The sequence below is a fragment of the Xiphias gladius genome, chromosome 7, assembly GCF_016859285.1.
Source record: "Xiphias gladius isolate SHS-SW01 ecotype Sanya breed wild chromosome 7, ASM1685928v1, whole genome shotgun sequence".
NCBI lineage: Eukaryota > Metazoa > Chordata > Actinopteri > Istiophoriformes > Xiphiidae > Xiphias > Xiphias gladius.
In genome coordinates, this window is record NC_053406.1 from 22,101,071 (window position 1) to 22,116,406 (window position 15,336).

A 15,336-nucleotide genomic window follows, 5' to 3' on the forward strand; every position below is an offset into this window, starting at 1 on the left:
ACAGTCTCCCGAGACTTGCTCATTGTATACCGTATTACACTGTGTATGTGTCTAGTGGGTGTGGTTGTGTTTCCACTGTGTGTGTGGTAACTACGGCTGGGTATCATTTCAAATTTTTAATGATACAATACCCATGTTTCACTACCGATAATAATATAATACCAGTTCTTGAGCAATAGAAAAGTCTTTTTTTTTTCATTTATCCTTTCTTCATTAATCCAGACTAATAAAATATGTATATGTGTGTGTGTGTATGTGTGTGTGTGTGTGTGTGTGTGTGTGTGTGTGTGTGTGTGTGTGTGTGTGTGTGTATGTGTATGTGTGTGTGTATGTATGTGTGTGTGTGTGTATGTATATGTGTGTGTATGTATAATTATGTATGTGTATACGTGTGTATGTATATATACATATATGTGTGTGTATGTGTGTATGTGTATGTATATATGTGTGTGTATGTGTGTATGTGTATGTATATATGTGTGTGTGTGTGTGTGTGTGTGTATATATGTGTGTGTGTGTGTGTGTGTGTGTGTGTATGTATATATGTGTGTGTGTTTGTGTATATATTATATATATATATATACACACACACATATATAATATGTATGTGTATAATATATATATTATATATGTGTGTGTATATACATATATATGTGTGTGTATATGTATACATATGTGTACATATGTATGTATATGATTTAAACAACTCTCTAATTCAAGATTAAGTAAAGAGGAGTGTGACTCTAAACACAGATTTTGATGCCAGTTTTCAGTACTTTTTTGATACATGGAGCTACAGACACATTTTGTTTTTTTCCTTAAGACTAATGTGGTTTGAAACCAAGCCCTAGTGGTTGCTCCTTTAAATTTATTCATTCTCTGTTTTAAATTGTATGTTTATTTTTTTTTCCTGTGGTCGAATAACACCACATCACCTCGTGTTATATCATCTGTCACTCCTGAGCTCAGTGAGCTGTAGCGTTATGAAGATAAATTGTCATATCATTGCTCTTGGGTTAATAGACTGGATAGGGCTCAATTGTAATTCCATCTGAATTATAGATTATAAACTGAAGCATTAATAATACTCCTAAATCATTCTCAAATTATGCTACACTGGCTTTGCACAGTTTGGGAGGCTTTCTTTCCCACAGATCAGAGTCATACCTGAGACCTGTTTGTCAGTTACAGGTGACTGCCACTTGACAGACAGCATTGTTTAAACTGCTGGAGCTCTGTTCTGATCTGCCAAATAATATCCTCCCAAACCTACTGCACACACCTACAATTACCTGCTGGTTGGGCATTCAGTCAGCTGTGAACAGTGCTATTGAACACAGCATTCCTTTGCCTCGGGGCCAGCGTTCTGCATATTTGGATGTCAGATACATTCATGCAGTGAAGTGTTTCATTAGATTCTAATGATTATTTCTTGATGGAGTGACAAGTGGATGATAGATAGGGGAAGCTAATCTTCTTCATAGCTGTTAAATGATGTGATGAAAATTCATATAATTGCATAAGGAAGTGATAAAAGCAGATGTGGTTTAACACTATGCTTCTTCATTCATTGAGTAATATTTATTAGATGTATCCTTTTGTAAAATGTAATTTCAAGAGACAAGCAACACCAGACAGCGACAAGTGCATTACTCAACCCATGTAATTTAAAGTGTTACATACATTTTTACTTTACAAAAAATTACTAATGTAATGCTGATGATATTGATTTACCCTTGTAAACACATTCTGAACAAGCTGTGCTAAGGTAGAGAACTATTTTGATCCGTTTCCTTCTCAATGCTTCTGCTGTGGCACTCAGTGAAAGCTGAGCATCTCTAAGAGAGACACGGTGAGCAACGCCGACAGAACTTGGCGGCTACAAAAAGACCCCCTCCACACTTTTCTTTCCATAATGGAGCCTTCTCCACCCTCACTTCCATCCCCCAGCCAGGCTGTTTGGGAGCACATCTGCTTTATCTTGAGTTGGAGCAACTTGATTGCATTAGACTGGAGCTGCATACAGCCCCTGCCTCTGACAAGGCAAGCAAAAACGACTGTGACTTCTCCTGACAGAGCACCATAGCAACATACTGTAATGTAATTTCTTTTGAAATATAAAATGCAATATGCGTCTCATTGGGAGGTAGCTTAGATGTAACCAAACAAATGGAGGCACTTTCTGCACACTCACTCAACAGCAGCCACATTCATTTCCTGCATCTTTGGAGTGCAACACCAGAAATGATCTTGATTGAATCTGAAGCCAAATCTAAGTTTGATCATACTTTGTTTAGTTGTGTTGATGTATTTCACTGGGTCAAGTGTTATACAAGAAATGAACTCAGATAGGAGCAAGTGTGGAACTGTCTGAAGTAGTTGTTTTCATTGTCTTATATCTGTGATCAGTATGATGTGCGATGTGGGGAAAAGGGAAGAGGTGATTATTCTTTGTTGAATAAAGGTAAACAAAGCCTGATTTGAGCCTATCAACGGATAGTGATTATGACAGGACTAAAGGCACTAAAGGACTACTGAAGTGCTTATGCTACCTTATCAAAAATGGGTTTTATTTGTAATTAAATAGCTAATCAATTATACATCCTCCTCATATATTTCGCTGCTGTGTATGTTTTTCTATGGACAAGGCAACACACTTATGCTCCGTGGACTAGGATTTGGACTAACCTGAAAGTAGCCTTTCAGTTTATCTCATGCTTAAACTCTCCCATGAACAACGGTGTGGGAGTACAGCCTCTTCTTTATATACAAATGGGTGACCACAAGCCACCAGAAAGGTTTTATTTTTCCTTCTGCGCTCATTTCTTCATATTTTTTCCCTTTTAGCCGTTTGTATACGTATACGCCGACTTACTTCTATAGCTACACATTGAATTTGCTTAATTAATTGCACCAATGCGACTGCATTAATCCCCTGAGAAATAGCCAGTTGGCCGTTTGTCAGTTTTACTTTATCTTTACCTTTATTTTATTGTTGTCATTTTTTTTTAAACACTTCAGTGAGTTGGTGTTCGCTGTGTAACAATCCCAACTTTAGCAGTGTTTAACAATCTTCCAGGTGCAAATTCCCTTTAAGATGACAGCAACCTGTGACAAACAATAACTGAAGAATAATGATGTGGGTGAACCAATAGAAGTTTTCCCATGCAGTCAGCATAATTATTCTAGCTCACAAACCACACAAGTTTTCTAGAAAACAATGTAAAAGCATTCTTATTTCTACACTACACTACAAGCTGCTTAGAAAATGCCTTATTATATTTATGCTTACACAGCTGAGTTACTTGGGAACACTGCGAGAACATTTTTGCCTCATTAATGTAGAGCCAAATAAAAGAAATAACAAGAAATAACGTGTCAGTAAATATGTCTTTGGATCCCTTCTCTGTAACCTGGCGATTCAGTCTTTGCGTGTTTGTGGTTAGTTTAGTCTCAGGAAAAAGTAGAGAAGTTGGTTACAGGGGTACGGAGTCATGATTTGCTACTTAATTTAAAGCTTTAGAAGGTAATGCTGGCTTGTAATATTTCTCTAGGCATAATTATGTGTTTCATATCACATACTGTTGCCTATAATAACATGACTCAGTTTTCCAGCTCCTTCTCGTACCATGATATTTAAATTGTCAAGTAAAACACTTAATATACACTTTAAATTCAAAATCTTACCCAGTAGTCATTTTGTAGGCTTTGGTTCTAATACCTGTCATGTGACTTGTTTTCCTTATCCCTCTCTTACACTCATTAGCATTACCCGCAGGTGTCTTTTCCTTATTCTTCTCCCTCTGTTGCATGTATTACCTGGATCTTTCATAGTGCTCTAACCGGGGATAGTCCCACTAGCAGCGGTTTTACGGAGTGTGAGATGTCTTGTGGCTTGCACCCCAATCCAGCTGGGCCAAGACGTCTCATGCAAGGCTATTATCACTCCATAAATCTATATAGATCTCAATAAACTTCTCTTTCAGTCTATTCAATTGTGCTAACACTGATGTGGACTGCCATTAAATTTTAGGGAAGAAGCAAAAACTGGCCCCATTAAATTTTGACTTTAGGTTTCAGGCATGTGCACTGTGCCACACACGCATATGACCTTAATCTTCAAAATGACCAAGAGAGTCTGTCTGTCGTACTGAGGTTGAGTACAAACTGTACCCAGCCGAAAGAATAACAGTGCAATTTTAATAATGTTAGAATAAGTGGCTTTATTTTTAGGCATCAGTCTCAGACCATTTTGAATTGAGGGCCTTTATTTTATTTCTTCTCACCTCTGAGCTGCGGCTTTCAGGTGGAGAAGCTGCCATTGATTACATTACCAGTCTCCCCTTCCCCCTCCGTAACCTATTCAGTGGTACCGAGTATATTGATATTGACTGCCAATATGCCTCGGAGGCTCTTATATTGGACGGGGTGATTGAAAAGGCAGAGAAAGCAATTTATTCACCGCTAAATGTATGTTTAATGGGAGTAATTTTGTTGCCTTAAGAACACATGAAAATGAAACAGCTGCCAAAGGGGCAGAAACCCAGTGATGGTGTCAGTACAATATTGAAGTTATTACTGGGTCTGCGGTTAAATAACGAACCACGCTATCCAAGGTTTGGCCTAAGTAAGAAATAATTGGATGGATGTCAAATAAATATAGCAGTGATGTTATTTTTTCTATTTTATATCCTCACAATAATTAGGCAGCAGTTCTTCAAATGTAGATCAACAAATATTAGAGTTTTTATGATTTCTGACATTTTCATTCTTGACACTCACTCATCTCTGTGCTATTTTCCACTGAAAGGGTACTTTGGGGTTTTTGGAAACTGTTTTCCTCTACTCCTCATTTTAGTAATAGGAAAATGTTTAGGTAGTAAATTTCCAGTACTTTATTCCATACATATGTTGTGGGGAGCTTTTAAGATAGCACGCACACCTGTAAAATGTAATGCAATCTTAGTTTTTCTACAATAAATACTACCCAATTATGCTCAGTTTTTTCAGTCTGTGAAAAACGATTCAGTTCTACTCATTGATCATTTCAAGACCATGGCTTGTAATGTTTTATTAGATCGCACTACATTCTGTAGGTCCTGGTTACTCCCATAAACAGTGCCCAGTAGCACAGAAAGGCTCTGAACACAGATGGGAGTAGCAGTGCTAAGTAAAGTGTTTGGCTTGGTGGGTGTGTTGGGTGTAAATCAGGTCAGCCAGGGTTAATCCTCATGGATTACCCACAACATTTAGCAGGAGACACTCGGATCGCCTCCTTCCCTCCTCAGTCGGCGATCCTGCTCACCCCTGCCACCATATCCCTGTACATTTCAGACAGAAGGCAGAGCAACAGGAACTTTTTAGGGTTCAAGAGAATAATGGGGTTTGACAGACAAATCCCAGACTAAAGCTCCTGGTCTGCCCTGAACTCTCCCCCAGCCTCTCTGCCAGCCTCACCACATGCAGCCTAATGGGGAATTACTGAGACTCTGCAAGTTTATCTCCCTTAATTATGCTCAATTATGCTTTTGTATTCCTTTTGATTTCCTAAAATGAGGAATAGAAAAGCAGGCAATTTAGACTATGCACCCAACAAAAGATTTTTAACGGTAAATCAAAGTGGGAGTACTGTAGCTTCATTGTCTGGTATGGTCTTAGATAAATCTCACTGCAGCCGTGGGTTTCAACCATCACATCACCTGCTACGTGATGAAAGACCTGGCAGTAAATGGTCTGTGCCATGAGGAAAAAACAATGACTGGTCCGCATGTTGCTGCTGCATACCCTATATATACAGAATTCAATGATGCAGCCAAAAGCTAATGCCTACAAAGTGTAGTAATAAGCAAAAATCCTTTACTTACTATGGATCACACACAAAAAAATAATATATTTTAAAAGTATATGGCGTGAGTATTTCCCATAACCCCCTCATAACTGTCATATATCCAGATGATCACTAAAATTTAATTTAGATGGAAGGCAGGTCATGGGACCTGCTGTATCTGTTAGCCGTAAGATTTTCCATTTTGTGACTCACAACAGAATAAGACTGGGTGGCTCAGTCAGAGGATCAAGCAGAAAAAACAATGGAATTCAAAAGGCAAATCCTTCTTTAATGAGGCTTTGAGTGTAACTTGTGCGGTTGCCCAATAAGTACATGAAATAGGGTACATTATATGAGTCGGACTAGCATAAGTTTAGTGCTTATGTTTCATGAAAGGATTTATGAATAGTGAAGACTGCATTTTTTTGTTTTCAGACTATGTGAGATCTGTGATTGTAAAGTTTAAAAACGAAGACTAAATTTGGATTACAAAGAAATTCATCTTAATAATTTTAATAGTGTATCTTATCCCCAGTTATTTAACATACTCTATGCTAAAGCGAAAGCTTGCACAGTGATCATTTCAGTGAGGTGACCATATCCCACACTCCTAAAAATGCCTTGTAGGCTCACCCTTGTCTATATAATGGGTGTCAGTATCTGAAAATGCCAACAACTTTTGCTGTCAGTATTTCAACAAGCCGAATATTGGAGCACCTACATATTAAGTGTATCTTTTAACTGACCTGATGACACATTTATCTAAGTTAAGTAAAGGCCATTGTGGCTGTGAACTATACAGCAGTTAAAACAGTAAGAACAAGGAAAGGAGCTCATATAACTTCTATTGTAAAGTTCTCACAGTGGGTTACAGTTACACTCAATATAGATTTTAAAATCCTTGAACTTGTCTATAAATCCTGTCATGGATTTCAGATTTGCAGACTTGCTGCTGTTCGCTCAACCAGATACTCACTGAAGCTTCTGCAGTTTTGTATCCAAACTTGGAACAGTATAAAGACAGCAAGGTCAGTGACTACAATGTCACTTTTGTCCTTCCTTTAACTTTAAATTGGTTTTTATTTCTATATTATTAGTAGCACTATTTTTGATACTTTTACTTGACTTTTTTTTTTTAAATCTATTTTTGACTTTGCTCGTGGACATAATTTTTGAGGTAGTAGGTACTGAAAGACTTGTTTGTCTCAAGACATACAGCATTCTACAGAGGTGTTGTTCCTGTAAATATGGCCATCAAGAATACATAAAGGTGGTCACTTTGTATACTGTGTTGGTGTGGCGTGTTGTAATATTTTGGGCATGATACTTATCAGTACAGATTTCTTGTTATTTTAGGTCTGTCCGTGTTCCTGAAAGGGAACCTTTGATTGTTTGATTACTTGTTACCTCCGCAAAGGAGGTTATATGGACACCTGTGTACATGTTTGTTTGTTGGTTTGTTTATTTTGTTTTTGTATTTGTCAGCAGGATTAGACAAAAACTACTGAACCAATTTACACTGAACTTAGTGGAGGGATGTGGCATGGGCCAGGGAAGAACCTATTCAATTTTTGGGGCAGAGTCCGATCATTGGCCTTGGCTAGAAAATGCGCTCTATTGAGCGTATTTTGTAGTTTTAATTGAAGTTATTTTCCTTATAAAGAGTTTTATCACTGAGGATGTCTTCTATTTATGAGATATTGTAGCCAAAAGGTAAATTTCAGAAAATGTTTAGAGGGGAAGCATCAATAAAGTAATTCATGATAAATTTAAGCATCCACGCTTACAGTAAAAATCATCAGACACAGTTTTGTATACAGTATATTTGACACATATACAGCATTTGACATGCTTTCAAAGTCAAAAAAATCAAAATGGTACAACCATATGAGCATATCAGTTTTGTTTGCCTTCAAAAAAAATATGACTTACGAAAGCGTACAATAGGAAACTTGCATAATTTCTTTACGGTTGCTTTAAGGGGAAAACGTCTATTTTACTTACACAGGCAGATAACAACAAATTACTTCACTGCAGGAACTGAATCTCTTATTTCCTTATATTTCTTCCCCACCAGCCTGTTGGTGCTCTGAATCCGAAGCGCGCCGCATTCTACGCTGAACGCTATGAGACGTGGGAAGACGACCAGACGCCACCTTGTCATTACAACTCCCACTACTCCACCGCTGCCACCACCCTGCACTGGCTTGTCAGAATAGTGAGTAAAATCACTCCTTAAGCCACCCTCACACCCATCATTGTACCATGTTCAAAATCCCCAAATTAGTCAAGCATCTGAGTAGAAATTAAGTCAAACCCACGTCCTCAGACAGCTTTTCATTTTTGACTCTGCTTTAGTTGATTGTCACTTGTCGGACCTGATAATGTTGTTACTTTGAGGTTTGTCGGCTTCTGCACAGGAAACAGCTCGACATCTCAATTTGATTGGACCTGAGTTAGACCAATGGATGCTCAGAAAACACATTTCACAGGCCAGTAAACAGGCATATGTGAACTAAATAAAGAGTGGCTGGGTAATGATTTACAGAGGCTGCTGTGACAGGTTTATGTGTTTCAGGCAACCCAGTGAGCGCTGGAGACATGTCCATCAAGGTTACTGAGCACTGTCCTCATTTACTCTGGGAGAGAGGGAGGAGGCACATGCACTTCCAATCTGTTCCCCACAAAACAAGCCCTTATAACCTCCACGGCATCTCTGAGTTGGTATTCATTTGATTTTGACATCACCTTATTAATTTGAAAGAACTTTATGGGGAGTTACTGTATTTCTCCTCCTCTCCCATCATTAGTAGAAAGGGGCTGATGAACTGAGGGACCTCCCTTGACAGCAGTTAGATTGCCCTCCATGGGTTTGTTCCCACACTCCCTTTCTTCATCTGGTGAGTGATCCATCCACTCCAACCGGCAATGGTCGCCATCTCAGGCTGAGAAAACCAAATTTGAGCCAATTATCATTATGGTTTACTGTGCTCAGGAAGAACACTAATTAATTCTCCCTCAGGCTTGGATTCAATTAATGACTGATCTTTACAGAAATCCCTTAGTCCACTGCAGAAAGGGATAACAATAAAATAATGCAAATAATTCAGACTATTCACGTGTATTTTGAAAAAGTATGTGATCCTGTAGGTTCAAAACAATACTGAGACGTTGATTACAATGGCTGCAATCAAAATGGATGTCAAGATGGTGGAGAGGATAATCATGACTTTAAATTTGGTTGGAGATCATTGATCTTTGTGATGTCTAATTTTCTTTCTCTTTAGGAGCCCTTCACCACGTTTTTCCTCAGTGCCAATAAAAACAAATTCGATCACCCTGACCGCACCTTTTCCGCCATTGCCCGCTCCTGGAGAAACTGTCAGAGGGACACCTCCGATGTAAAGGTGAGGATCACAAGAAAAGCAAAGTAGTACAATCCATGCTTTACATTTATATGGATGCACAAGTATAGATCTGAAGACCTGAAAAATTGTGCCCTTAAACTAGAGGAAGTGTATTTTGTGATCATTATCTATTATTTGTTTCCCTGCCATTTACCTTCTTCAGGCTGCCTTTATGAACGTATGGGTGATGGGTGTCTAGTGGTGACAACAATGATTATAAATATTTATATCTATCTATCTATCTATCTATCTATCTATCTACACATATATACATACATACATATATATACACATTAATGTGCATAATATATCACAATATCTGCTATACAACTATACAGCATGTATAATTGGCACTATAACCATACCAACCCCCTCACCTGCTATGCACACTTCCTCAGCCAATGTGCCAAAATACCACTGCAAAAATATATATACCATTAATTATAAATGCCTCATCCAAACAGCGAATCACAAAGACCCATGGTGCACAGGAATACCCCGAGCACTTAGAAATGCACATTTGATTCATCTCGTGCAAAAAACAAACTATCTCAGAGGTAGAATGATTTTTGTATCTGTGCATGCAAGCACTCATGAGTTTGAACAAAGGCTGCATCTGAGAGAGAGACAAAGCCCTCCCTCTGCAAATCCACAGAGCAGACACTGAAAAACGCTGAACCCTGCTGATTCGCCTCGATTTTGCCCACTGCATAACACGCAGCAGGAATATGCACTGACCTCAAAGTGTCATATATTTCTAACACACCCTCCACTGGGTAGTGTTGCCCCAGGCAATTAATAAAGCATTAATGACAAAAGATATTTAAAATGTAGTCTTTTATGTCCAGACAGGGCTTTTACTTGCCAGGATCTGGGGGAGAGCAGCCAACAATCATGTGAGGCAGAGGCAGAAAGCTTCACGACAGTGAGGAGCTGAATAGTCAGACGCCACCCTGTTAACAAATACAGCCTGCTTTCAACTACTTGTATGTCTGCACACATTTGTTTTTACACACATAGGATGGCTACTGATCTATTAGGAGAGGCGCTGTACTTTGGAGGACAATAGTGGATTACTAACAGTATTACATAATGTATTAGAAGCAGGGAAATATGATGCAAGAGCTTGTTTGGTTTACTCATGGTGCAATAGGGGAAAATTATGAGGCCGTGCCATTATAATAACTGATTTCCTGTGATTCTTTTTATTTGTAATCTCAATTTCTGTTATTTCTCCCATTTTTCTTTGCATGCCTTCTAACCTAGTTTTTAAATTATTCTTTTATTTGTAACCTTGAATCTTGAATTCTAAACATGAAAAGGGTACCGCTCAATATAATCCTGTCTAAAACAGAATAAAATAAGGCAGCCAAACATATAGACAGACACACAAATGCCATGCACAGCCACCATGTAGCGACTTAGACTGAGCGGAGAGTCAGGGGTTAAGGTCAGCTTTGGCCCAGTACACCAAGCGGGCCATCAGGGCTCAGATTATAGGGCAGCTTGTTTTTACCAGGGTCTCTCCTTCATTAACCCCGAACTTCTCCAGCAGTAATGACGACAAGATCGAGGGAGGCTTAACCCCTGATGGGGATGACCTCCTAAAAGAGCATGTCAAATGGAAACAACCCTGCGCCAACCAAGCCTCACCTCCTCGACCACCCCATTATTAATGTGCAGCCATACCTCTCATTTATTTTGTGGTGCACACACAGTTATGTTAAACTGGCACAGTCGCCCATGGGCAAAGAGAAGCTGACTTTTCTTCAGAAGTAGTGGGCACACATACGTACTTTCTCATACACACCCAACCTGCCACCATGCTGTCTGAAGGAATCAAGCAGCACTCCACTGGTGACAGATTTTGACGAACATGCCATTAAGGTGACACAGTGTAAAGCAATAGAGACTTGTGTGATTGACTTGTTAGCCCATTACGATGCTGTTGCGGAATTAATGGCTGCCATGGGAGGGTAGCTTGAAAACGGAGCTGGCAGTTTTAACGGCTTGGCGGTGAGTTATGGCAGGAAGTTTACAAACGAAAAGAGGAGGGAAAGCGTGGTTTTGTGTATGTGTGTGTGTATGCGAGAGACAGAAGGAAACAGAGAGGAATGGCTGCTGTACCTCCCTTCCCTGTCGTGTGCGAAAGGTGAAATGTGACCGACAGCAGAGCAGCAGTGTTATTGGCCTGTACCATGTCATGCTAACTCGCTCTCTCAATACCCCATGATTTATGGGGGCCTAAAAGCTCTGCATGTTATGTATCCCATAGGCTTTATAAAACTCCATACTACCATTGAATCTGACAAACACTGCATTCATAAAACAAGCCTGATACAAGCAGTTAAAATACTGTCTTGCACCCTCCTTTATAATCTCAGGATAAGACATAGACGACAACATTGAACTTGTCTTGTGTGTATGTTTTCTAATGAGCGGAGGACCTACATTCCTCGTGTGCACATGCCTCATCGTGCAGAGGCTTCACTCATTCATCCTGCCTTAGCTGTATGATCAGGAGGATGACGGATCAGAATGGAGACTGCAAAATTACAGGAAATAATCACAGGTTTTGTGGCAAATACCTTTTCTTAAATCCTTTGTTAAATTACCATAGTGGTAGTTTTGCACTTTGAGCCCATTACCTATCCAAAGCATGCCATGGTTCTTTGGATTGGTTGCTTGACGTCCAGGAAGTCACCATACAATTTCAGAGTGCTGTCAAAAATTAAACTTGAATTTTTGACGTCAAGTGTCGTCTGTCCAAATGTTCTTGCTTTCAAGGAGGGTATGACATCTAAACTTCAGAGTCACTTGCCAGAGAGCACTGCGCAAGCCGTAATTTTGGGTAAACAAAGGCAGAAGACAAAAAATAAGCAAACGTGAACGTTGTGAGAGTTTTTAAAACAGTTTTTAAATATAACTCCAGGCATCAAAATATTCACTGGAGTGGATTGCCTATCTCGAGCAAATCTCTGCAAGTTGATGCTCATAACGTATAAATGATATCATGGAAGGTGAGAAGTCATTCAAAAATTATAATGTGCTTTGTAAAATGGTCAAAAATAATGTAAAGTACAGTATACATGCTGTGTAACTAATGGGTTAAAAAATGTAAAAATACCATCATGGTCAGTCGACATAGGAGAAGATCCTTTAGGAATAGTCTTGTCTCAAAACTCAGGCAAATATTTGCTCTCTTCCGCAGTGTATGGATGTAGGGGGCTCCTTTACCATGCTGACTTCCCCTCTATTCTGAGGTCCTGACCCCATCACAAGAGCCCAGAGACCAGGGAGAAAAAACCAACTGAGTCCCAGTTTCATTTAACACACCTAACACCTCTGCCTGGAATAACTGGACTAGCACCTCTCACCGCCTTCTCACGGCCTGCTGTTTAGTTTGTTTATGTTACCTTCCCCCTTGAATTCTCACTTCATCGCAGTGGGATACAGAACCTTTTTTCTTTGTTTTTTGCGGCTATGTCCTCACATATGTTTTTTCTTGCACTTGGCTGAATTGTTGGGCGATTTTATGGTGAAAACGGTGGTATTGAGCATCGTGGTCTTGTCGGTCAGCGGTAAAACAGGAACATCTCCCTTCCTTTCAAACGCAGGAACTGATTCCTGAGTTCTATTACCTCCCGGAGATGTTTGTCAACAGCAACGGCTACCATTTGGGAGTGAGGGAGGACAGGACCATGGTTGGTGACGTCGACTTGCCAGCCTGGGCCAAGAAGCCTGAAGACTTTGTTAGGATAAACAGGATGGTAAGCTTTAAGCATGTGTCAAATTCCAAATCTCATGGTATAATTATTTTATCCAAAATTATCCATATATGAACAGCAAATAACCATATCGTTTATATCTCACACTGTATGGCACACTATCATGTAACGTACTATGGAAAGTATAACACATATACTACTATAATTACATATAATGAATTGTATATCATCCCCCTATAGTTCATATTAGTACATATATAGTACTAATATGAACTATAGGGGGATGATATATAATTCATTATATGTAATTATAGTAATTATTGAGTTTTACCTTTTTAATGAATTTTAATGAACTTTTAGCTTTTCGGCCCCCTTCTCACAGCAGTGAATAAATCTATTCTCGGTCTTACTTCTAACCTTCCCGTGCATCTCTGTCTCCTTGTCTTATTCATGAACTATCTAATAAAGTGCACTGCTCAATACTAACACTGTACCCCTGACCCCAGTGATGTCACTAAAGGACAAGACTGAGGGCAAGTTTGCCCTATAGTGTTACCTTTTGTAATGCCGGGCCTCATCACTTTGGCAGTGTGCAGGACCCTTTTCGTCTGCGTGTGTGTGTGTGTGTGTGTGTGTGTGTGTGTGTGTGTGTGTGACCGTCTGTGCGTGCATGTTTATTCCTGACAGCCTATCAACATGTAGCCCACAGCTCCCGGCAGTTTTCAGGTGTAGCACATGGACAGACATGGAGATCCAGACCGTTTCTTGCCATTGGATAAACTCGGCTCTCCCTTTGATTCGGAATCGCTTTCTGTAGAAACTGAACAGGTTTTTCTACCACGAAACCTCGTGAAAAGAGGACGTGATAAATGACCAATGGCATTTGCTGTGCAGATGCATTTTGAACACTCATGCACAAAATTAATTCAAATTTGTTAAAGCTGAAAAAAATCATCATGATGATAACTGTTGTAATTTCAACAAAAGCTTGTTATTTTTCAAATTCGATATTCAATACCCAGAAATCCTGTACTACACTGTCAGTATACTGTACACAACATGCTCGTGTTTCCAGGCCTGGCTGCTCCGTAATTACTTTACGCCAAAGGTAGAGAATAGAATAAGAATACAGTTTGTATTTTGTTTGCGTTTATGCCGACCTATACAGAAGTTAATTTGAGGAAAAAATGGGTAAATTTACATTTTAAATTTAGAGTGAAAATCATATATGACATGCTACCACTTTCTAATTTAGGCTTAATGAGTGGGTGCCTCCCTAAAACCAGAGCATCTTCAGTAATACTGCTGGGAAGACACAAAGTTACTACGTATCCCGAGGTTAGGAGCCACAGTGTTTTTGGACCAGGTATAAGGAAGGCTGTGGGAACACACTTGACCTTTTCAGCTAGAGTGACAGAGCTGGGCTGGTCTTATGGAGGTGACCTTTCCCCGTGCTCTATCCACACTGCACGGTTGAGCTCTATCAGGCTTGTATACTGGCATGAGTGGGGGGTGGAAGGGGAGAGAAAGGAGAGGCCGGGAGTTGTTACGGGCATGTCTGCATCTCCAAAACAAGTAAGGAGAATCACTGGAGAAAAAAAGGGATCACAGTGGATATTTTCGCACTGTTGAAGGATACATGTGTGATGTTGCCGTGCATTGTTACATTCGCAGGCCAGTGTGTTCACACGGGGCTGAAAATCACAGTCTTCTGCTCCCATTTTTTTGTCTTTCTTTTGTTCTTCTCCCTAGCTAGGCCACACTCTTGCTTCCTCTGTTATTTCATTCCTGTCAGTGAATCTCTCTGCCTGCCTCCCCCCTCTCTCTCACTCTCCCTCTTTTTTCCTTCTCTCCTTCCCTTTCTCCCTCCTTCCCTCCCTCTCTCTTCCTCCCACTTCCCATCTTTGCATGTGCCACTTTCAATTGTAGTGATATGCCCTGTGGCAAACTCTGCCTCTGTGTGCTCAAGCAGGCTTTGTTGGTAATGGCTGTTATTCCTGATGCGAGGGGAGGGGTGTAAATTCCTCCAGAAAAGCCTTCCGCCATCATGCATGGGAATTATATTGTACCCTATTGAGGAACAAAACGTCAACCCCCCAGCGCATGTCTTCCATAGGTATATTTATAATAATTATCAGCCTTAAATCTTATCCCAAATCTCTCACTAACACTTCCACAAGAAAATTTGTCTCCTTTTTCACTCTCACAAGCAATATATCTTCTGTAATCTTTATGTGCAGTAAAACAGGTTAAATATTTGTCTTTATTTGACTGAATGCAAGTTATTTTTTCCCTTATAGCACTCTGTGTAATTAGCTATGTGATTTTTGATGGTGACGCAATGTTCTGGTAGCTCATCTGTGTACAGTAAAGT

The 15,336-nt window shown here is 39.7% G+C and overlaps 1 protein-coding gene across 5 annotated transcripts in view; it reads left to right on the forward strand.

Annotated features, from left to right (window-relative positions):
- nbeab (neurobeachin b) overlaps positions 1-15,336 on the forward strand; it is a 196,115-nt gene that overhangs the window by 163,916 nt on the left and 16,863 nt on the right. For all 5 annotated transcript variants that reach the window (XM_040130608.1, XM_040130604.1, XM_040130605.1 and 2 more), the window contains 3 exons: positions 7,905-8,045; positions 9,115-9,234; positions 12,852-13,004. In XM_040130608.1, the coding sequence (XP_039986542.1) occupies positions 7,905-8,045; positions 9,115-9,234; positions 12,852-13,004 (414 nt within the window). The remainder of the gene's footprint in view (positions 1-7,904; positions 8,046-9,114; positions 9,235-12,851; positions 13,005-15,336) is intronic.